The sequence below is a fragment of the Diospyros lotus genome, chromosome 13 (genome assembly GCF_014633365.1).
Source record: "Diospyros lotus cultivar Yz01 chromosome 13, ASM1463336v1, whole genome shotgun sequence".
Taxonomy (NCBI): domain Eukaryota; kingdom Viridiplantae; phylum Streptophyta; class Magnoliopsida; order Ericales; family Ebenaceae; genus Diospyros; species Diospyros lotus.
Genome location: NC_068350.1, coordinates 36,852,334 through 36,877,295, shown reverse-complemented (window position 1 = coordinate 36,877,295; position 24,962 = coordinate 36,852,334). Strand labels below are relative to the sequence as shown.

The 24,962-nt window shown below is 34.0% G+C and overlaps 1 protein-coding gene across 3 annotated transcripts; it reads left to right on the top strand.

Annotated features, from left to right (window-relative positions):
• Positions 1-8,096: 8,096 nt before the first annotated feature.
• Positions 8,097-24,661, top strand: LOC127788679 (kinesin-like protein KIN-14L). Of its 3 annotated transcripts, XM_052317244.1 has the most exons (20): positions 8,097-8,278; positions 8,401-8,494; positions 8,718-8,875; positions 9,001-9,147; positions 9,257-9,509; positions 10,430-10,530; positions 10,625-10,696; positions 11,546-11,641; positions 12,257-12,334; positions 19,585-19,666; positions 20,186-20,281; positions 20,411-20,584; positions 20,678-20,784; positions 20,964-21,144; positions 21,229-21,391; positions 21,568-21,818; positions 21,926-22,089; positions 22,782-23,482; positions 23,850-24,025; positions 24,108-24,661. In XM_052317244.1, exons 2-20 carry the CDS (start codon positions 8,428-8,430, stop codon positions 24,176-24,178), a joined length of 3,138 nt encoding a protein of 1,045 aa, XP_052173204.1. In that variant the 5' UTR covers positions 8,097-8,278; positions 8,401-8,427; the 3' UTR covers positions 24,179-24,661. The 3 variants fall into 3 exon arrangements, with proteins under 3 accessions (XP_052173204.1, XP_052173202.1, XP_052173203.1); XM_052317242.1 differs by having other exon boundaries at positions 20,964-21,391; XM_052317243.1 differs by having other exon boundaries at positions 12,260-12,334; positions 20,964-21,391; positions 24,108-24,660.
• The last annotated feature ends 301 nt before the right edge of the window (positions 24,662-24,962 follow it).

The following is a 24,962-nucleotide window of genomic DNA, read 5'->3' as shown; positions in this document are numbered from 1 at the left end:
TTTTTAGGGTTGAAAATTGTTCATGTCGGAACAACAATCCAATAGTGTAGCAAGTTACACACTCGATTAGCCTCAAATTACTTAATAACAACAATAATAGCAAGTGAAACAACTTCAATCCGGTTGCCGTGAAATCAGCAAATAACCACAACAGCAGTATGTAAATAACTAGCAATAATATATATCACAAACTAATGACAGCAAGCATGGGAGGACAGAGATGCAAACCTAGTTTCCGACGACGACAACCGCAACGAAGACGTAGGAAGACCGAGGCACGTGGAAGGCGCTGACTTGAAGACAATAACGCCCTGCTCTGATCACTCGCAGGCTTCGGCGACTGCCAACGGGATACAACGGTTTACTCCAAGCGGACGGCGACCTCGACCAGTCAGATCTTGCAGAACTCGAGGGACTTGCTCTTTATGCAAAACGGAACTTGGGGAAGAAGGGAACACTCTGAACTCGAATGATTCAAGAACGGGGAGCGACCAACCTTTTATAGGTTGCGTCGGGACACAGAAGAAACTGCGAACTAAAAGCTTGCATTGAACGCTGGCTTCAATGTCCGTCGCTTGGGGAAGACGAAGTATTAACAGAGTTAATAGAAGCCGCTTCGGAAACCCAGAACCGCTTTTAGAAGAAGCAAAAATAAAATATAAAAGAAAACATTTTTTTTTAATTTTCTTTATATAAAAAGATATATACATATATCGACTTGCCCATCCGACCAACCGAACGGACGACAACGGCGCGCAAGGCCCAAGGGGTTCGCCTGCTCACAAAATCTGAGTGCCTCTTAGAGCTCAACCCCAAATGAGATGGAGAAGTATAAATACCCACTCCATCTCTTTACACAACCAATATGGGATAACTACCCACACTCACATAACACAGCAGTTCCTTCTCATTGTATTTGAAACCCTTAGAAATGATACGTACGTTGATTCTTGAATGCCTAGATTAGGTTCAAATGGCATCTTTGTTCTTCAATTTATTCTTCCACTTTTTTCAAATGTAGTTGTTTCTCTTCGTATGTTTTTTAATTTCTTCTTCCACAATGGTTGTCTCCTTATTCGACGATAGGACATAAATAGCTCTTGCAATGGTTTCAAGACCAAAAAACCCATGGAACCCTCTGAACCTTTTTGGGTTTGGAGATGTTTGAACTAGATCTCTTCTTTGGGTTCAATTCGAACCCCAGAGGAAAACTATCAAACTCTTAATAGGTTTGATTTAAACTTAGAAAATGGCATGGGTTTGAAGTCCTTCTTTTGATTTGTTGTCAAATTTCATTAATAAAAAATAATTTAACATACATTAATATAAATCTCAAAATTATTTGATTGTCGAGTTTATATTAGTTATAATATTAGATTATATTGGAGTTTATATTATATATGTCATGCCATTTCTCTTGTTAACAAAATTTGATGAAAAATATAAAAAAATAGAATAAATTTTAACAAAAAATAAACTTTAGTAATTTGTGGTGAAAAAAATTGAAGTATAGCGATCAATTTGTTACCAAGTGCAAAATTTAGGAATTGACAAGGTAACTTAGCTCAAAGATCTTCAAACCCAACAAAGGGTTCAAAGAAACCAAGCGATTTCAACCCTTCAATGTTTGAATTAGTTTGAACCAAATGTCCATTCGCGCGCATGTGTGTGAGAGAAAGAGAAAGGGGATGGGAGAGAAAGCAATGCGAGTAAAGATAAGGAAAAAAAAAGAAGCAAAGATGAACCGAGGGAAGAGAAAGAGAATTCACAAGAAAGATAAATTTGTTTATAAAAAAGGGTAAAATGATCAATTTGGTATTCTGTTAATTATAAAAGAGGACAATATAATTTCTAAAAATATAAGAATAGTCAATGCAATTTAGTCAAATGTCAAAGGCGGTATATATAATTTATCATTTCTATTTATGATTTTATTTTATTGACACTCTTATAACTTACATGAGTTTTCCATTAAATTTTGTGCATTATTTATTATTATTATTGTTTGATTAACCTTTATTGAGATGACTACCTTTGTTTAACCTTTCTTTACTTCATGAAAAATATTATTGGTACATTATGGGCTACATTTTATACTACATAATGTAGATAAAATGTTTAAAATATCACTTAACCAAAGCGATGAAGTGAGGTGGTGAAACACGTGATTAAAATACCCCTCACCCAAGACGGTGAGACGCGATGGGTATTTTTATAATTTGTGATGCATTGTATAGCCCAAGGGCATGGTCTTTACTTCATTTGCTCGCGACTTCTCCCATTTTATTCACACTACTTAGTAATCTTCTTTTGACACAAACAACAATCTTAATTATGTACTCTTACAGTCATGCGTATATTTCTTTGATAAGAGTGAGTTTGATGTTAATATTTTTAATCTCGATTTTGATTTTATTTGTTCATACATACATATATATATGTATATATATGATTGTATATTCACAACAGTTTTAATGTCCATTATGTCCATATTCTGCACATTTTAATGCTGTTTTACCTAATAATTTGTACTATACACCTAAGTATTTTTCTTTTAGTTCTTACAAAATTTTATTATCACACGAAATATTAGACATATTTTTCTTTAATGTGACTAATTTAAGTAGCTTAATTGATATTTTCATTTTGAATAACGCTATCATAACCAAGTGGGTTTCTCAAACTCATTGACGCGTTACATTGAATGTTAAATTTTATATTTTAAAAATTATTATATTAAAATTTACCAAAACCCCTAATAAAATTTAGGAGAAATTAATAAGTTGCCAAGCCTTTTCCTTTCTTAAAAGGCATTGACCTTCAATTTAGTGAGAACTATTATCTATAAATTAGTCAATTCTTTGTCCTAGAAAGGTAAAAAACTCCCATCAATTTGGGAATGATGATCTATCACATCACCAATCCATTCTTATTCCGCTGCCCTTGCAATTCTCCTCTTTCCTTTTCCATCATTACAAACCAAAAATACCAAACTTACCACTAGACTAGCCAAAAATGTCAATTACTTTGCTACTCTTACACTCATTAGATGAATTTATTTTTCAAAAAAATCATTATGATGATGTAAGGATTTGATTATCAATTAAGTTTATACCAATCGAGTTGATGAGTTAGATTAAGATTGCTTGTATAGACAAAAACAAAGAGTATTATCTTAAAATTTGGGTGAAAATACTACACTAATACTTAAGTTAGCGAGAGATTTGACATGAATTTGAGGGCTATAGGAGTTGATTTGATGATCGCAGTGTTGATTCTCCCCTCAAAGTGTTTTTACACCTCTTGATTAAGAATAGCAATAAAAATGGTTTGTCCCGCCCTTATCTTTGAATGATTAGTCAATCCCTCCTTATTACACAAGTTTTTGAGATAAAGTTAAATTGTAATTGTTGATTAGATGATGGTTATATCGGATTAATATTATGTAAGTTAGGATACATGTCATTAATAAAACTTAAATTACCATTGCCTAGTCCTCCATATTAAGTTTGAGTTATTTTTTCCTTGGATATTAAGGATTACCTTAGATTGAGGGCTTACCTCGATAAGTCTTTGAAATATTCTTTTGTTAAGATTGTAATTGAGGTACTAGATGAATAACACTTGCAATTGTCTCATTTTTAGCATGCTTTGGCGATTATCGTATTTTCTGATTTGGTGATTTTCAGCACATTGTGTCACTAAGTCAATTTTAGCTTTTTATTTTTTTTTAAATTAAATAATATATAAAAGACCCAAAAACACGATAACTGAGTAATTGATAAACTCATAATTGTTAGAAATTGATGGGGTCAAATGTCATACCAAAATGAAGTTGAATATAATAACCTTGTCGTAATTTTTAAAAGTTTAAGCGATAAATTGATGATCCTAACAACGATAACATCTATAGTGGTATAAACCCTTTTATATTCTTTTTTGTTTAAAAACATATTAGAAAGTCAATTTATTAATAGATATTTATGAAGAATATATCAAAAATAATATTAATTAGGAAAAAGAAAAGATAAATTGTCAAAAAATACCGAATCTTTATATTCTTTTCAATTTAAACCAAAATTTTAATGTTATTAATAATAATATTTAATTTTAATTTTATTTCAATTTTGAATCACATTAGTTATCTATTAATAAAATTTTTAAATGTTGTTGGCTAGCGAGAAAGTTAGTGATGGGTTTAGCCATTAGGGTTGTCAGTGGTGTGCTCAATCTAAGACATGTGTTTCGTTGGCGAGTTCTTTTTTTTCACTACAATAACTATTGTTTTCCAAATTTTACAAGAATCTTGAGAGTCTACATACAAATAATAAACCCATTTTTATCTCTATACACATATATTAATTGAAGTATCGATGGTCGAAACCCCCCACCGATGGATATCATGGATAAATTCTCTTTCTCTTGTATTGCTATGTATACGTCTTCTTCTATAGGTATTTCACCATTGTTCTCAATTTTTAGGGTTGAAAATTGTACATTCTCATTGTATTTGAAACCCTTAGAAATTGTACAAATAGTGATTCTTGAATGCTTAGTTAGGTTCAAATGGCATCTTTGTTCTTCAATTTCTCCTTCTAATTCTTTCAAATGTAGTCGTTTCTTTAATTTCTCCTTTCGCAATGATTGTCTCCTTCTTCAATGATAGGACGTAAATGGCTCTTGTATGATTTCAAGCCCAAAAAATCCATGGAACCCTTTGAATTTTTTTGGGTTTGGAGATCTTTGAACTTGATCTTTTCTTTGGGTTCAATTCAAACCCAAAGGAAGACTATCAAACTCTTATAGGTTTGATTTGAACTTAGAAAATAGCATGGGTTTGAAGTCCTCCTTTTGATTTGTTGTCAAATTTTATTAATAAGAAATAATTTAACATGCATTAATATAAATCTCAAAATTATTTGATTGTCGGATTTATATTAATTTTAATATTAGATTATATTGGAGTTTATATTATATATGTCATGCCATTTCCCGTTGACAGAATTTGATGAAAAATACAAAAATATACTAAATTTTAACAAAAACCAAAGTTTAATAATTTGTGTGGTGACAAAAATTGAAGTATAATGATCAATTTGTTATTAAGTGCAAAATTTAGGAATTGAGAAGGTAACTTAGCTCAAAGATGTTCAAACCCAACAAAGGGTTCAAAGAAATCAAGCAATTTGAACCCTTATGTATTTGAATTAGTTTGAACCAAGGGAGAGAGGGGGAGAGAGAGAGGACAGAAGAGAAAGCAATGCAAGTAGAGATGAGAAAAAAAAAAATAGCAAAGATAAATCGAGGGGGGAGAAAGTGAGTTCTCAAAAAAGAGAAATTTGTTTATATAGAAGAGTAAAATGGTTAATTTTGGTGTTCTGTTAAATATAAAAGAGGACAATACAATTTCTAAAACACAAGATTAGTCGGTGGACTTTAGGCAAATGTCAAAGGTGGTCTATATAATTTATCCTTTCTATTTATGATTTTATTTTATTGAGACTTATAACTCACATGAGTTTCCCATTAAATTTCGTGCACTATTTATTATTATTATTGTTTGCTTAACCTTTCTTTACTTCATTTGTTAATGACTTGTCCCATTTTATTCATACTACTATAGTGATCTTCTTTTGACATAAACAACAATCTTAATTGTGTACTCTTTCGTATATTTTTTTGATAAGACTGAGTCTGATCTTAATATCATTAATCTCAATTTTAATTTTATTTTTTCATATATATATATAATTGTATATTCACAATAATTTTAACGTTCATTAGGCTCATATTTTATACATTTTAATATTTTTTTTACCCAACAATTTGTACCATACACCTAAGTATTTTTTTTTTAATTCTTACAAAATTTTGTTATCACACGAAATATTAGACATATTTTTTTTTAATGTAACTAATTTAAGTAGCTCAATTGATATTTTCTTTTCGAATAACGCGATCGTAACCAAGTGGGTTTCTCAAACTCATTGATGTGTTGCATTGTGATTAATTTAAATAAATTTTAAAAATTATTATGTTCAAATTTATCAAAATCCCTAATAAAATTTAGGGCAACTTATGAGTTCCCAAGCCTTTTCCTTCCTTAGAAAAGAGGCATTGACCTTCAATTTAGAGGGAATCATTCTATATAAATTAGTCAATTCTTTGTCCTAAAAAGGTAAAAAAATCCCATCAAATTGGGACTGATGATGTATCACATCACCCATCCTTCTTATTCCACTGCCCTTGCAATTCCCCTTTCCTTTTCCATCATTACGAACCAAAAATACCAAACCTACCACTAGACTAAGCCAAAAATGTCAATTACTTTGCTAGTCTTACATTCATTAGAAGAATTTATTTAAAAAAAAAAATATTTTGATGATGTAAGGATTTGATTATCAATTAAGTTTATACCAATCCAGTAGATGAATTGGATTATGATTGCTTGTATAGATAAAAACAAAGAGTATTGTCTTGGAAGTTGGGTGAAAATGCTACACTAATACTTAAGTTAGAGAGAGATTTGACATGAATTTGAGTGCTATAGGAGTTGATTTGATGATCGTAATGTTGATTTTTTTTCTCAAAATGTTTTTACACCTTTAGGTTGAGGATAACAATAAGAATGGTTTGTTCTGCCCTTATCCTGAGCAATTAATTAATCCCTCCTTATTACATAAGTTTTTTAAATAAAGTTAAATTATAATTGTTGATTAGATGATAATTATATCGAGTTAAGACTATGTCGGTTATGATACATGCTATTAATAAAACTTAAATTACTATTACTTAGTCCTCCATATTAAGTTTGAGTTATTTTTTTCCTGAATATTAGGGATTACCTTAGATTGAGGGCTTACCTTGATAAGTCTTTGAGATCTTCTTTTGTTAGGATTGTAATTGAGGTACTAGGCGAATAACACTTGCAATTGTCTTATTTTCAGTATGCTTTGGTGATTATCTTATTTTTTGATTGGGTATACTTTTCTAGCTTTGTCTTGATTTTTATGCAGATATGGCTCAATCGGAGTCTTAGTCCTTTTAATATCTATTTTGGGATTGATCGTGGATAATAAGTATGATCTGAGTCAAAGTCAAACTCTTTTAGATGATTAGAGATTTTTGTCTTTTTGTTGTTAATTTTGTGTGTTATTTTATCGAACATCACCGCATTAGATAAAATTAGTTATATGATGAGTTATTTCTTACTCTCTAACTTTTATCGATAATTAATGTTACTAAGCTTATGAATATTTTTGAAAAACTTAATTATGAAAAGCCTCCAAAATATTCGATGCAATAATATCAAAAGCTGTTTATTAAATTTTTTTCGACTTTATAAAAAACCAAAAACTTCTTTTCAAGTGCTCCTAGAAACCAAACAACGGCTTGAGTTTTATACTCAACAAATTGCTTATAGAATAGTAACTAAACGCACTAGTTTTTCTATCGATTTTTAATAATAAAAGCTTACAAACTAAAAACTCATACCAAATAAATTCTTATTTCTTTTGATATATACTCTGTAAATCTTCAATCTACACAATATTAGTACAAACTCGAGAGTTAAAAATATAGTCGCTTGACTATCAAGCCAAACTCAAGGGTGACTTTACAAGTCATCTTTATTCATTTTAACTAATTAATGTCCGAAATTTTAAAATTTTAAATATTAAATCGTAAACTCTAAAAGTAGTAAATTAAATTGTTAAAAAATTTAAATTTTTAAATCACATTTATTTATTGACACTCTATATTAGAGTATTATACTGTATATTATATTAATATAAATATATAAAATATTAATACAAAATATTGATAAAAGTATGAAATTTAAAGGTACAAATGAAATTCGGAAAGTTTCATATCACCGTTGGAGTTACCAAAAAGCTCGAGCATGCGAGTGAAATCGGACGGCTGGGATAGGCTTTCTCGGAAACATCGGACGGCTGAGATCAAGAGACCCTACCGATTTGAATTCAAAAGAACCAGAAAGTAACGTTGAATTTCCGTAGCCTCAGGTTCGTTCCCGAAGCTAGCCTCCCGAAGCAAACAAAATACCAGTTGAAGAAGAAGAAGAAGAACAAAAAGTTCACAGAGATTGTCTCATTTCAACTGGAAAAGTAAATCCAACTTATATATAGAAAGTAGCCTTTTGAGATTCTCACAATCTCTCTCTCTCTCTCTCTCTCTCTCTCCGTCTATCTGTCGATTGGTTTTGGTTCTTAGGGTTTTCCCAGTGATCATCTTTCAAGAAACAGTCAGAGAAAGAGAGGTATGTTCTTGAATGATTGCAGTCTTATATTTATAGAATTCATGAACGCATTTGTGGAAAATATGTGGATATGAACTTGTTCTTGCCTTAGGTTTTCTAATATTTTCTTGACTGTTTGATAGAGTGAAGATTGGGGAGTCGACTCATTAATGGAGGATCCAATGAGAGGAGGAAGACACGACTTGCATTTGGCTTCAAGAAAAGCCGAAGAAGCAGGTTCGCTCTCCATTTCTTCATAACTCTATTTCACCTTTCACTTTGGTTGTCTGGTTCCTGACAATCCAAATGAGCTTATTCTTCTTGAAGGCGTAACTGCGTCGATTGTTTTTAAGCCATTGAGCATAGAACTTAACAAACTATGGAATTTATTTTATTTAGGTTTTTCCTTGTATTGCCGTAAGGAAATCCCTTTTCCCTTATTTTTGTTCTGAATCTTCAGTTTGGAGGCGATCCCAAGCTACACAATGGCTGGATGTCTTTGTCGGACCACTAGGTATATCGGCTCAGCCAACGGAGAGCGAGTTTATTTCTTGCTTGAGAAATGGCTTAGTTCTATGCAATGCAATTAATAAGATACAACCAGGATCAGTTCCAAAGGTATTGCTTAATTACCCTCGTTTCAGATATGTGTGTATGTATTCTTGGGTATATCTACAGCTCTCGGCTTCCCGGTTTTCCTTAATTCCAATTTTTCTGCTGATTTTTATTTGAAATTATCCCAGGTCGTTGAAATCCACACACCTTCGCCATCTCTGACGTGGGATTCTCAGCCATTGCCTGCGTTTCAGTACTTTGAAAATGTTCGGAATTTCTTGGTGGCGGTTGAAGAATTGAAGCTTCCAGCTTTTGAAGCATCTGATATTGAAAGAGTAAATAGATATCATACATATGACCTCCATCCAATCATTTTCCTTGCTTGTTATGTGCACATTTTTGTTCATTATTGAAGTGAGTCGTTTTGGAATTTAATGTATGTAGGATAACTTGGAAGTGGGCTCATCAGCAAAGGTTGTTGATTGCGTTCTAGCCCTTAAAGCATATTATGATTGGAAGCAGGCCAGTGGAGGCAATGGAGTTTTTAAGCCTCCAAGATCTCCCCTGGTTATACATTCTACAAGTAGAATTCACTCCCGAGCTTCAGGAGGGATCTCCTCAGGCCCCTGCAGACAATTGGACATGTCAACAGCTTGTAACAAACTACATGTAGATAGTGAAACGCAGAAAGCTGAAGGTTCTTCTGTCCCTTGCACTATGTACATGTATAGATTGATGCTAGCATATTGCATCTCGTCATGGGTAGCATATGACTATAACTTCAGATGATCATTAATAAAGATGACGGAATTTATTCTATAATCAATAATCAATTAATGGATAATCAATATTTGTTACGGATTGTCTTACAAAATTGAATTACATTTTATTCATATCCAGTGGATACTCAGTTAGATAACTTCAGCACGTCAATTAAATAGATTCAGTTACATTTAGATATATATATATATATATATGTTACTAAAACTCATATAGTTGAAACAAGGACCCAATTTAATCTGGATCTCTTTTATTAATCTAGCAGATTAGTATATGCATTTGGGTGCAACAAACTCTTTCTCTCTTTGTGGTCCGGTGGAAAATCATTTAGTTCTAGTGCAAAAAGTAGTAGGTGTAAATATTGGCATGTATTTATTTAAATAGGTAGTTTGCATTAGAGAAGAAACTTAATTTACATGACTAATATTGATACAGGTAGATTAGGGTTTGAATTAGTGACACAGCTTCAAAACTAGGAATATCAAATTGGTGTCTCATGACAAAAAATTGAAAAAAAAAAAAATTGTAGCAAAAGAGGGTGAGGAAGACAAGAAATTTGGTGGGAAACCCTTAAGCATGTCATTGTATATAATGGTCCTACAAAGAATATGGTGGTAGCTAGAGGTCTAGAATTCATATAGCTGACCCCACCTATTGGAACTAAGGCATGTGATTGTTATTGTTACTATGAGGATAACCGAAAACATCTACTTTCTCGTTGGTATTTAGCTGATATTAAAAAGGAAACCTGAACATATGGCATACTGATTTATCCATCAAGCTTGTATTGTTTTTTTTCATATTTAACTTAAAGTCTTGCTTTTTCTTGTTCAATAGATATTGTCAATTTGCTTGCCAAGGCTATTGCTGGACGTATGCTTGATGCAAAGGAAAACATAGATGATAATCTTCTTTCTTCCTTTCGTAACGGAAATCGGGTAAATGTTCATTTATTGATGCATAAAACATATTTTGATTTTTTAACATTACATTGTCATTGTTGATGGATGGATTTAAGTAGTTTTTTTACAGGATGTGATTAAGTTATTTGGCACAATGATGTCAAGTTTCTTGGACGAACAACTTCAAAACAAATCTCCTGAGGTGAGTTGGTACTCTGGTCATCAAACCTGCTTTTTCATTGCTACCTGTATCTTCCGATTATCTTGCCTAAAGGCTTACCAGTGTAAGTGAATATCTATTTACACCTGCAAGTTTAAGCCTCATGAACGCACAAAGGTGCAGATACCCCTGTTTTTGGTAGTTGATTACTGTTTCAAAAATTGTTAGTCTTTTTACAAAACTAATTTTGATGAAAGCTGCTATCCATAAATTATTCTCCAAAATAGTTGGAATAACACTAGTGGCACTGAATCTAAAGTAAAAGATATGACAACTCAGCAAGAAAAAAGAACAAAGATATGGCAAGACAAGTTGGGGATTGGCAACCAGAAATCCATAGTATCTATATCTAGAAAAGTGCGAGCAAGACCATAATCGAGTAATGGCCTATTGCTGATCAGCATGATCCCATGAAAACAGTATTTTCTATGTTTAAATGTTCAAGGGATCATCCTTTATAACCTATGAGAATTTGAAAACAAAAAAACTTGTAATATTTCTCTCTTATTTTACAGAGAAAAAAATAGAGGTAATTAGTTTTCTAGTTTTAGTGGGTATTATGCCTGTAGTATACTAATTTTAGCCCCACATGACATGATCAATAATCTCGAGAGTTGTGTAGAGGTGTTAAGGTTCAATTACTTTTAAATTACCAAATGTAGTTTTCTCAACCTGACAGTTTAACTTAAACATCTCGTTACACTTACACATCCAATTAATATGCTTGATGCTATCTCGATGAACAGCCGCCTTATTATTGTATTTTGTGTTTTTTCTTTTAAAAAGTATGCATGATCCTAATAGCATTAGCACCCTCCTCCCAAAATATAGGAAATATCTACCTTTAAGGATCTTCTGGGACGTGGTTGTTCAATTGCTCATCCAACATCAAAGCCCATGGAAAGTTTTTCTATGAGAAATAGAAAGGTATGTTATATTTGTAATTTCATGTGAAGTATTTCTTACCTAAATACATGTACCATTTTAGTTGTTGAAAATGGAAATGGGTAATAAAGAAGATTCAAAATCCTTACTTCGAGCAATCAATTCTGAAGCTGATTGCCATTATTTATTTAACAATATGTATCATTTGTTTCTCTTAGAGCATGTCTGAAACCAAACAAATTGATTTAACATTAAACAAATTTATGCTGTGTATGCTCAAGATTTTACATTATATGACTCCCCAACTTGTGCAGGAAACAGTTTGCCTGATGTGTCTGCATTAATAGTCTTCCACTTTAGATAAATTTCACCAACATCATTAGTTTTGAGCCACAAAGTGATACGGTTTTTAATTTTCTTTTATTCTTGTTGAAGGCTTTAATTTCTTTATAATGAGTCAAAAGCAACTTTGACCTTGTGTCCAATATAACTAAAGTATGTTTAGCACCAAACCTATGAAGTTGAATGGTTGGATGGAACATAAGGATCTTTATTTCCCTTTTTCTCCCTTTTGTATCACACTTAGACACAAATAGAGAAGATTGTTGTAGGTTCAGGTTACATTTTACATGCTATCAGCATTTTCTTTTTTTGTAGCAGTATTGCAGAGCGTGCTTGAGAAAGGATAACTGCAAACACTGGCATCTTTTTCAAGAGCAGGGAAAAGAACTTTCAGTAAGCTTTTCTTCTACATCTATTCTCTTCGATGATGATGATGATGATCAATTCCTTTGATGCCTCAAACTAAATTTCACATACAAAATATAGAGTAGTAGTTTGTGATTGGAAACTCAAAATTCTTGGTTTCCTTCTTGTGGATTCAACATAAAATTGGCATCCTTACCTTGCATAAATCATTTTTTCCTTTGTAACATACAATTTATCCTAAATGCTGAATTTTGTTGTTAAAATTTTGAATAAATTTGATTTTATAGCAACAATGAATTATTTCCTATTTGTCCTTGTCAGTTTATGTTTAAGTTGAAGCATTTTTATCTATGCTGAACCCCATTAAATGATGGTTATAATGTAAAAAAAAGAGGAAGAAAATCCCACCAAGAACTTGTAAAAATCATGAATTTGTTAAATTATTATTTCTCTATCTATATAAATCTAGGAATATCCTCGAGGTCATCGAAACCCTGGAGATTTTCAGTGAATTAGTTCTTATATGTAACTGTCTAGAAAGACACATACTAATTAACTTCTTATTGGTTATCAAAATAAGAAACTACTTATTATTATTTATGAATTTCTCACTGAACAATAAAAAAGAGAATAATAACCTTTTCTAAGTAGTCATCTATTGGTTTTAGCCTTTCCAAATTTGAAAATCTTATCGTAGACCACTTAATCTATTGATTCACACTCCTCTTCCCCTTAATTCCCTTGAGTGGTACCTGTCTCTCGTATACAAAATGGTGGTAATTATTTAAGGTATGGAGGATTCAATTCCTTGATCTACGTAATTTAAAGACATTTGAATATTCCACATCTTAAATAGTTTTACTCTAGTTTGGATAGATTACATGTCTATCTGTCTCTAAGGAAAGGAATGTTGTAAAATTGGGTTGAGCATATTACTAAAGAACATAACATATGAACAAAAAAAAAGAAAAGATGATAACAAAAAAATAGATATAGATCAAGAGAAAAACTTGTGGACAAAGGTCTATGTTAAGTATCCCTAAGGTGTTAAATGTTGTAAAATTGGGTTGAGCATATTACTAAAGAACATAACATATGAACAAAAAAAAAGAAAAGATGATAACAAAAAAATAGATATAGATCAAGAGAAAAACTTGTGGACAGAGGTGTATGTTAAGTATCCCTAAGGTGTTATAGGCTATTTTAAGAGGTCATGTGAGGCATAAGTCCAAGCATAGGCAGCAGGTCTAGTGGTAAAATGCCCCTTGGCAAAGTATTGCTCCCCTTTCCTCAAGTTCGTTTATGTGGCTTTTTTTTTTTTTTTTTTTCTCTTCCCCCACTTTCCTAACAGTTAAGTAGGTCAAAACTAAGTTTGACCTTCTCAAGTCATCCCTAGGGTTAATCTTATATTAGAGCCCATAGTCCATTGTATTTGTATATATAGGTGTATAATCTATGAGTTTAATTAGGTTGTAAATACATATTAAAAGCTAGGGTTTTCTTCCTAAGCTTCACATGATATCAAAGCCAAAATACAAACCCTAGCAACCACCATACAAACCCTAGCCGCCACCGCTGCCCACATCACCGACAACCACCGTCAATCGCGTTGCCACTGACCGCTGCAACCTACCGTGCCACCATTGTCGTCGCTCACGCACACCGACACCACCATGCTCGCACTACTAGTCTGCAGCGGGTCTTTCGAGCCTGGTTTGGTCGTTTCAGTGTTGTCATTTAAGACTTTGGTATGACTCGTAGTGAGTCTGATCATTCGTTTTTTTATAAACACACATCACAGGGGAGGTGTATATACTTGGTTGTCTATGTGGATGATATTGTTATTATAGGTGATGATCAGGATGGTATTGTTCAGTTGAAGAAACATCTTTTCCATCATTTTCAGACTAAGTATTTGCGGTTACTTAAATACTTTCTTGGCATAGAAGTTGCTCAATCCAGTTCTGGTATGGTTATCTCTCAACGAAAGTATGTGTTAGACATTCTGGAAGAAACTGGGATGCTTGATTCTCCTATGGACCCTAATGTAAAGCTCTTACCAGGACAAGGGGAGCCTCTTGTTGATCCTGAAAGATACCGCAGACTAGTCGAAAAACTTAATTATCTCACTATCACTCAGTCAGTGTTGTCAATCAGTTTTTGCAGTCTCCTTGCGATAGCCATTGGGATGCGGTAGTCTGGATTCTCAGGTATATTAAGGGAGCTCCAGGTAGAGGACTATTGTATGAGGACAGAGGTCATACTCAAGTAGTTGGATATTCTGATGCTGATTGGGCAGGTTCTCCCTCTGATAGACGGTTTACTTCAGGATATTGTGTTTTAGTTGGAGGAAACCTTGTATCTTGGAAAAGTAAGAAGCAGGAGGTTGTTGCTAGGTCGAGTGCAGAAGCAGAATATCGTGCTATGGCCTTGGCAATGTGTGAATTTATCTGGTTAAAACAATTGCTTCAGGAGCTCAAGTTTGGGGAGATATCATAGATGAGATTAATTTGTGATAATCAAGCTGCATTAGATATTGCTTCCAATCCAGTCTTTCATGAGAGGACCAAACATATCGAGATAGATTGTCACTTCATCCGAGAGAAGATTTTATCTGGATGTATTACCACAAATTTTATCAATTTCAATGACCAGTTGGCAGATGTTTTCACTAAATCTCTCAGGAGTCCTCTAATTGAGCATATTTGTAACAAACTTAGTACATATGATATTTATGCTTCAGTTTGAGGGGGAGTGTTGAGTTATATGATTATAATCTAGGGTTAATCTTATATTAGGGCTCATGGCCCATAGCCCATTGTATTTGTATATATAGGTGTATAATCTATGAGTTTAATTAGGTTGTAAATACATATTAAAAGCTAGGGTTTTGTTCCTAAGCTTTACATGTTTCACAAGTTGTTAAAAAAGAAGGAAAGATTATGGAAGATATTATTCAGAAAAGCAAGGTAGGATGATCGAAGTGCACAAGAATGTCCCAACATTTTATACAATCATAAAATTCCTTTAAAGCTAAAAATGGAGTTTGATCAAAAGATTTTATGACCATCTTTTTTGTACGGCTCGAAATCCTGGAATTTAAGTATCAAGATGTGCAAAATAGAAGCATAGTGAGACCATACAAAAAAATGACAAAATAAGAATCAACACATATGTAATAAGGTGTTGCAATGGTGCCTATTCAAAATAAGATAAAGGGAGTCACAATTAAGAGAGTTTAAACATGTGAAAAGAAGACTAATATAGATGTCTTGCAAGGCAAATGGATGAAATGATGGAAATTAGTAGTGAAAAAGGAATGTGACAAAATAAAACTTTGTTGCAAAGTCATGGACACAACATATTGGATACAATACCCTTAAAAGAGAATATAGCAATGGATAGAGATTTTTAGAGGTTTGGAATTTATGTAATTGACTTTACCTGGTCCAATTAAGGCTTGCAATTGTTGGATTTGGTTTCCTTCTCTACTCTTTTGGAGAAAAAAATTTAGTCTTTATAATTAAAGTGCACTCAAATGAAATATATAAATAGAAAAATATATACTAATTCAAAGATATTAATATAACTCTTTGTCATGACTCCAAAAATATATCAGGAATTGTATATTAGATATATTAATTAGTTGTGTTTTGCTATTTTTCCTATTTGTACTTCTCAATTGATCTAATAAATAAAAACCTAAAAAAATATAAGTAGGCTAAAATCTAGAGGATTGGACCATTATTGAATGATGATCAGTTTATTCCCTCTCAGATTCTTTATCAAGGAAAAGTTATTGGTAGTTCATGGGTTACACCATGGACTATATAATATAGTTAAAATATCCTTCATCTAAGGTGATAAAATGAGACGGTGAGGCGACATAAAGTGATAAGATGCATAATTAAAATATTCCTCACCCAAGACGGTGAGGCGATAAGCATGGTGAGATATAAGGAATATTTTTGTTATTTATAATGTATTATATAGCCTATAGTGTAATAAGCAGAGTACCACTAGCATGGTCCCTCTATCAATTCGTCTCCCTTTCTCTCGGTTCTCCCTCATCTCTCTCTGTTCTCTGATTTCTCCCTCTTATTCTGTTCTCTCTCCGTCGGTTCCTTCTAAATTACTCTTAAAACCCTAGGTTAAAACCTAGGTGCATGACATTTGGCATCAGAGTCGATCCAGGTTCTTGGCTGTGATTCCGACAACTCTAACAGCTAACCCAGGCGATTTTGGAAGGCAGAATCAGAGTCGGCTGACTCACGGCAGAGATTCTGGTAATTTTAGCAGCTAATTCAGGATTGCTGAAGTTAGATCTAAGCAATTCCTGGAAGCCATTTCAAAAAAGGGGATTAGGTTTACTGAAAATTAGATCCAAGTTCGATTAGAATTTGAAGGTAGATCAGACCGATTGATTCAGGAAGCCGGTTCATTCTTGCTGTAATTGAGAGCGGTAATCGATTTTCTGTTTCGTAGAGGCTGTTAATCGATCCTCTGTTTTCGAGGCTGCTGCATTGTGCTGATATAGGCGATCACGGGAGATTGCTGATCACAATCGGTCCCTTAGATCAGAAACGATTTTTTTGAAGTAAGTAAATTGAGAAATGGCGGAAGGTACAAGGATGAAGCAGTTGGAGGCAAGGCTGGATGTTTTGGAGCTAAGTTTGAAGCAGACTCGAGAGGAGGTGAGTCTTTGCAGAGAGGAGAATGCAGCGACCAAAGAAACTATGCAAAACCTGGAAAGAATTGTACAGGAAATTGACAGAAAATTCAACCAGAGGATGGATGGACTGGTGAGGATGTTTTCTACAGTGCTTCAGAACAGATTACCGGAGGATTTTCCTCCAAGGTCAGAGGCAGCTCCGGTTCTAGCCGAAGCTGGAATTCTTCCTCGTGCTCCTGTCCTACAGGAAGCTGAGGAACGTATTGAAATGGAGCCGAACATTCAAGGTAGAGGTTGTATTCCAAATCACCACCACACTCCTATGCCGAGGTTAGAGATTCCAGTCTTTGAAGGAGATAAACCTCAGTGGTGGATCAGGCGGTGCGAGAGATTTTTTCATTACTATCAAGTGGCTGGAAATCAGAAGGTGAATTTGGCAGCAGCATATCTCAATGATATGGCTGATGCCTGGTTCCAAGGATGGAGTAGGCTGAGGACTGATTTTAATTGGCAAGAATTTGTGGATGATTTTTGCGACAGATTTGATGAGAGGTTGATGACAGATGTGATCAAAGAATTCAAGAAGCTGAAACAAGAAGGCTCTGTCATGGACTATCTGGTCAAATTTGAAGAATTAATGTCGTTGATGATCATTTATCATCCGACTTTGAATGAGGCCTACTTCGTTTCTAGCTTCATCAGTGGCCTCGCTGATGAGCTGTGGCCAACAGTTAAAATGATGCAGCCTGCTACGGTTAAGCAAGCTGTTGAGAAAGCTAGACTGCAAGAATTAGCGCTGGAAGTGATTTTTAGAAAGCAAGAGCAGCTCCCTACTGAAATTCCTCCTACGGTCAGTCCGCAGTTCGCAGTTCTTGCACTAAAACCTCAGGACTGCATCAAGGAAGTATGAATCGTAGGGTTTCCACTAACCCTAACTCAGCCAAATATCTCTTTCGGTTTCAATAGAACAAAAGAGACAGGATTGTGCTACCATTGTGGATAAAAATTTACTCTAGGACATCAGTGCAGGAAGCTGTTATTAAATATGGAAGGACTAGAAGAAGAAGAGCAAGCAGGGATTGGCTGAACTCTACTGTTTGGTTTTTTATCACCATTAGCCTCGTGTCTTCGTGGAAGGAAAATAGTTTCTGTTATTTTACAGTTGTTGTAAATTTCATGCTTGTGTGCTAGGGTTGTAATATTGTTAGGTTGTTTTAATTCTGTTGTGTAGTTAGCTTGTGGTTAGTTAAGTTTGTTTTAATTCAATCTTCTTCTGTTTCTTTCCTATCACCTTGAAGCTCTCGCTTCAGTCTTGTGGTACCATTTGGATTATATATGTGGAACAATGGATATTGAAAACTTGTATTTCAAAATTGAAATTAATCGTGTTGAAGTTTCAGAAATTAAATAAACAGTCATTACCACATATCAGATCAACAATAACAATTGTGTTACAAATTCTTTTTTATGTACGTTTATATTTATTTCATCTATAATTCTTGTTCTGTCATTTTGAACATTAAAATAGATTTAATCCTCCTTTGCAATTGCATTTGTTTTCTAACTAACTTGTAAATGTTATTTTTTTTATCTTATAATTACTTGTTTGACAATGATAATGAGTTTTACAAATTTTGTTATAATATAGTTTTCCATTGACAATTGAGTTGGAAATCTTGGTTGTATATGGTTGAGTGAATTATTGTTGTTTGAAACTAAAAGCTTTGATTAAGGTTAAATTAAAAGATATCTTTCAAGGTAAAAATTAAAAAAACAAAAAGTTCGATATCCTATTTCTATTTCAACTTTTCAAGTACTTCGATATCCCATTTCTACATCAACTTTACAAGTACTATCCAATAGAGCTCAAATTTACCTCCAACTCAATCATATAAAATTCACACGAATATTTCATGCTTTTAGTTTATTGCCCCAATATAAGACAATATCAGGCTCCACCACTATTTAAGATCACTTTGCAAATTTAGTTTACTTAATTCATATGGCATGCTATTATTCTCACATGGTAAAAGACTAATTTTACATATACAATGCATAATGTTTTTGGAATTTGAATAAGTTTGATTGTGTAAACCTTGGATATCCAATAATAATAATAAAATTGAAAAAAGAACTTACCTAGATCTCAAGATGTCATGTTATGTGCAAATATTTCTGTGTTCAATTGAAAACTTGTAAACATTCATAATATGGAAATATCATTATCTTTTGATGCTTGTGCATTCATGGAACTACAACTGAAATGAATAATGCTTCAAGTAAACTTATGGTGTCGCAAGTTCATTCTTTAAAACACTAACCTGACTTGTATGAATTAAAGTTTCATGTTTTCCTTTTAAATACAACACTTCTTTTTTTAATCAAGGCTTCAACACGTCTTTTACAACATTGTGCCTCTTTATCACCATCATCAGTGTGCTTCTTGTTCAAGCCAAGTTAAATTGCCTGTAGTCGCACAAAATTATTAAACTTATATTCATTCTGAGATCATACATCGAATGATGTTCTTGACATCATATTTTTGTGATACAACTGTCACAAACTGTCTTAAGGTTTATTGGTTTAACACCCTTTGTCAATGCAGAATCTCAAGGAACTGCTGTCCAAAACAAAGAGGGAGTTTGAAGGCTTACAATCTCAGTTACGAAGTGATATGAAGCAAATAGGTAATTTAGCTAGAAAAGGAATTTACATAACTTACACATCAAACCCAATGAATTATCTCTTTAGGTGTCCACTTAAGCAAGGATATGAAGAGCATGTTGTAGAATACTGCCTGGATCCTAGATTTCTTCTCCCAACAAAAAAAAAAAGAATGCCACGGAATATCAGTCTTGATCCTTTCTTCGTTGGAGATTCTCTATTTAGTTTAAACATGATGATCTAAAAACATAGGCAAGTGTATTGCAATTTTTAACTGTTACAAATAAAACTTATCAAACATAGGTTAAAAGGGATACTTGTCCCCACATCTCTACACGGGAAAATGTTATGCTGGGTAATTCATTTTGATGAAAATGAGCTAGCAGTCAGCACATTCCTGTCTAGATTGTGAAATACATGGCAAAGTTGCAACCTCAAATTATTCATTTTCGTATGTTGGGATCTAGATAGTTATGTTCATTATAACATTAGTTTGCAATATTAATTGTCCTAAAATATATCAAATTATGCTTAAAATTCAGGAAATCAAGTACATGAGCTGTCTACTGCTGCTCTTGGCTACTATAAGGTTGTGAAAGAGAACATGAGCCTATACAACATGGTTCAGGATTTGAAAGGTTGGTTAATTTCTGAATGTGAGGCTTACTTCATCAACTAGTATAATCATTTTGTTCATTTTCAGTTTGGAAAGGTTAATTGGCCTAAAAGTAGTGCATCTGTTCTATCATGATTGAAAATTTCTTCAGGGAATATTCGGGTTTACTGCAGAATTAGACCTTCATTCAATGATGAAGGAAAAGAGGTGGTAGATTTTATAGGTGATGATGGTTCATTAATTGTTCAAGACCCATTTAAATCCCAAAAAGAAGGGAGGAAGATTTTTCAATTCAATCGCATTTTTGGACCAACTACTACTCAGGGTAACATGCAGTTCTAATATTTTAATTTTTTTTAATTTATCAACTGCCTCATCATGACCTTTTCTATTTTTTTTTTTTTTCTCATTTTTGTAGAGGAGGTATTCAAGGACACTCAACCATTTATTAGGTCTGTAATGGATGGTTATAATGTCTGTATTTTTGCCTACGGTCAAACTGGATCTGGCAAAACATATACTATGGTAAGACTTGATCTGGTTCTTGTTTTTAGTAGGGGTTTAGTTTTCCTTTTCCTAATTTGACTTTCAATATCTTCTTGGTGTCTCTAATTAAAATGCAAACCGTCATTCAACAACATTAGGAAGTTTGAACTTTGAATTCAAGTGTTTCTAATGATGTACCTTTTATTTGTTCATGGCAGTTTGGTCCTTCTGGTGAATCAACCAAGGCCTTGGGAATCAATTATCTAGCTCTTAATGATCTCTTTCAGCTATCTAACAGGAGGAAGGACGTTGTAAAATATGACATTCGTGTTCAGATGGTTGAGATATATAATGAGCAAGTGCGGGATCTTCTTGCACAAGATTCTTCAACCACAAAATATCCTTTTATATTGGCAGTTGCCCTGAATATTCTAGGTTATATCTCCATTTTCCATAATTTGGCATTCTTGACAATCAACAAATTAGAAATTCGTAGCTGTACTAGCGAGAATGGTCTGAGTCTACCTGATGCGACAATGCATTCTGTAAAATCCACCATTGATGTGCTTAACCTGATGAAACTAGGTGAAGTGAATCGTGCTGTCAATTCCACTGCCATCAACAACAAAAGTAGCCGTTCCCACAGGTCAGTTTTTAAGAATCAAGTTTTACAGTCTGTTTATTCTTTGCTTTAATTGTAGTTCGGTTCATTTGGGAACTTTGGCTGTTACAATCAGAAAAAAAGTTGGCAGTTTTTAATCATAACAATTAAGTAAATGGCTAACTTTATATATTCATGGGGACAATCTACATTATTTGCAGTGTCTTAACAGTACATGTGCATGGGAAGGATATATCTGGCAGTACCATTCGCAGTTGCCTCCATTTGGTGGACCTTGCTGGAAGTGAACGTGTTGGCAAATCAGAAGTTGCAGGGGATGGTCTCAAGGAGGCACAGTACATAAATAAATCCCTTTCTTGTTTGGGAGATGTGATCACAGCCTTGGCTCAGAAGAGCTCTCATGTTCCTTACAGAAACAGCAAGCTTACTCTACTGTTGCAGAACTCATTAGGTTGTGAATTGTGATATGTAAATTGATGTATCCTTTTCTCCTTATATTCACCATACCTTAACAGTTTACTAGTCAAATATGTGCTCACAAATTTTAATTCTGTACAGGAGGACATGCAAAAACATTGATGTTTGCTCATGTGAGTCCTGAAGCAGGTTCTTTTGGGGAAACAATCAGTACTCTGAAGTTTGCTCAGAGGGTCTCATCTGTTGATCTTGGTGCAGCTTCTATGAACAAAGAGAGCCACGAGGTCATAGAACTCAAGGAACAGGTAGATATGTCTGCTATATGCTATTGGTGGCATATGCCATGTGTTTCAATGTCTTTAAATTTTTTATTCTCAGAATCATGGAATAATCTCTGGACAGGCCTTAAAAACATATTATATAGATTAAGAAATTTAAAGCTCATCTTTTTCAGATTTGATTCTGAAATTTCACTTGACATCAGGTGAACTTAAAGCAGCTTATCTTGGGTTTAATATAATATAGATTAAGAACTTAAGATCGACATGATCTGGAGAACCACTGTCGTATTATTGAACAATTAGTCGATTACCAGGAAAATTAATGCACCCAAGCGTATGTGGCTGATAATATTACACGTAACAAGTATGTTCCAAACGTTTGCATATATGCCCAATGAAGGAATGCCTAACCATAGAGGGAAGGATGATAAAATGTAAATTGTGGTTTCTTGCTAATGTTTCTATGCGGGGTCTTAGTCTCAACTGATTTTAGCATGATAATTTACTATTTATCACTCAACTATGTGTTGAACTAATTCAACTAATTTTGTGTTTGTACAATTTGTTTAATTACAAGGAAATATCATTGTTGGATTTCAGAATGATAAATGGGAGTTGAACAGCTAATTGTGCATTGGTCTCTTCTGAATCATGATTCAATTTCCCAATATAAAATGTTAGAAGTATTGACTGGATTTTGTTGTTGTACTATGCAGATTGAGAGCCTCAAGAAGGCATTGGCAAGCAAGGAAGGAAGGAGGAATGATCAAGTTGTTAAGCCGAAGGAGTCAAGATCACCACTTGACAATCCACAAGCAATGACTGAGCGTACTCCTCCACGCTCCCAATGGTTGAGTATTGAACATTGCAGTGCAATGAAAATGGAAAAATCAATGAACTCTGTAGACAGAAAGAGAATCAAAACCCCTTCTGTAAAAACTCGCTCACGGAGATTAAGTTTAGAAGGTCCAGGACTAGTTCGCAAGGAGGATTCTGCACGGATTAAGCTCTCTGAGGCTGTGGCCAAGCCTTTGCTGTTCGAAGCGCTGTCCTCAATGAAAAATGGCCAGCTTCAAGATGTTGGAGCAGCCGCAAAGTCACACGGGCACCATAATGGTGTATCCTTGATGGACGCACATTATCAAAGCCGCAGCCCAACTAGCGTTGGTTACAAGAGTAGCCTAGTGGCAAAGACTGATGGTAGAACAAAAATTCCAACTCTTCAACTCCCAAAGACACCTGAGGCTCCAAAAGTTGCTAGAAACAAAGTTCAAATGATGATGAAAGGAGGTGAGTCCAACCGTTCAAACGAGGCTCAAATGCCCGAATTGTCTAGCAGCAGTACAAATGGAAAAGGATCTCAGATAAGGAAATCACTTCGTACAATTGGGAAGCTCATTAACGGCTCTGAGAAAAGGTATCTTTTTTTTTTTCGTTTTGTTTTTTGGATGAAATGAGAGAAAAAGGTAGTTAAACGCCATGAATTTATCAGTTTGGTTTGGCTTTTTATTTAGTGCATATTAGCTTTGTCAATGTCAAGCTGAGACTCCTCAAAGATACGTATTAAGTTCAATTACCCTCCCACCATTGTCTCATTGTCTTTTGGCTTTTTATTTACTGCATATTAGTACGTATTAAGTTCAATTACCCTTCCATGATTGTCTCATTGTCTTTACAGGCAAATATTCAAGCCAGCTGTAATATAGGCAAATTTTGCCATATGAATTATGTTGGAACTTCCTAAAGATCTGCTACTCTAAGAAGATTTCATTGCTAAATTACAGGAACCAACAAAAACTAGTTGAAGCATCTCCAATCAATGGCACGCGCAACATTTGTGATGCAAGGTCACCTGTTTCGGCTAATGCAAGGGCACAGAGACGACAATCACTAACAGGTGGGGTTCAAACATCAGACAGGTCCAGGAGATCTTCACTTGGAGGGAAATCAACCGACTCCTGTAAGTTTTAATTCACAGAAGCCTCCTTTGCCATACCTTTGCTTTGCACACTGTTTCGACATTGTTGCTTGTTCACTTGCAGGCTCAATTGAAACTAGGAGTTCCAAGACACCACCTCCACTCCGCCCATCTGCCAAGACATTGGCGCGATGACAATAGATTTTGATTATTTGTATTGAGCTGACGGGAGAATAATGGTGCTTCCACTCGAAGCCCATATCATGACAATGACATTTGATTTAGGGAAGAGCCATAGTTCCTGTCAATGTAGCTCTATACCCAGGGAGTAGGAAGACTTGAGGAGAACTATTTTGTTGCTTTTAGGCACAAAGGTTAATAATTGTTCATCATCTTGATTCCACAACAGCTCATTTTTCTGTGTACTGGTTGATAAATGAAGTTAATCTCATTGCATTCTTTGATTTTAGAGGATTGGTTAGTGAGAAGAAGCATCAGTAATTAGAGTTAGACAACCAAAAAGGGCCACGGTCCAAGTTTAATGTCTTTCTCTGGGTTGTGCTGCATTTGGCTGCCGATTGAAATACCCACTTGCTGACATTCTTGTCAATTCAGAAAGTTTGAGAATATCTGCAGTATTAGGTTCATGAAGTCATGATCAAGTTTATGAAAAAGGCTTTTTCTTTGGTTTTTTTTATCATTATCAATAAGAATAGTTACTAAATTAAAATTGAACTAGATCCAGTAAATTGATAAAATTAAATAAAATAAGGACAAATCTATACCCCACGGACGCTACTATTAGATGTAAAGCCCCAACTGAACAAACTTGACCAGGGACGGGCCCTCATTGACAAATTTGGCTTTCCATGTTTTTGGATGTATTGCCATTTGCCAGTACCCTCCAAAATGTAACTTTCAGAACCTAAAATGAGTTCCATGATTAGACAAATAACCTCATCCCAACCCAAAATTGTTC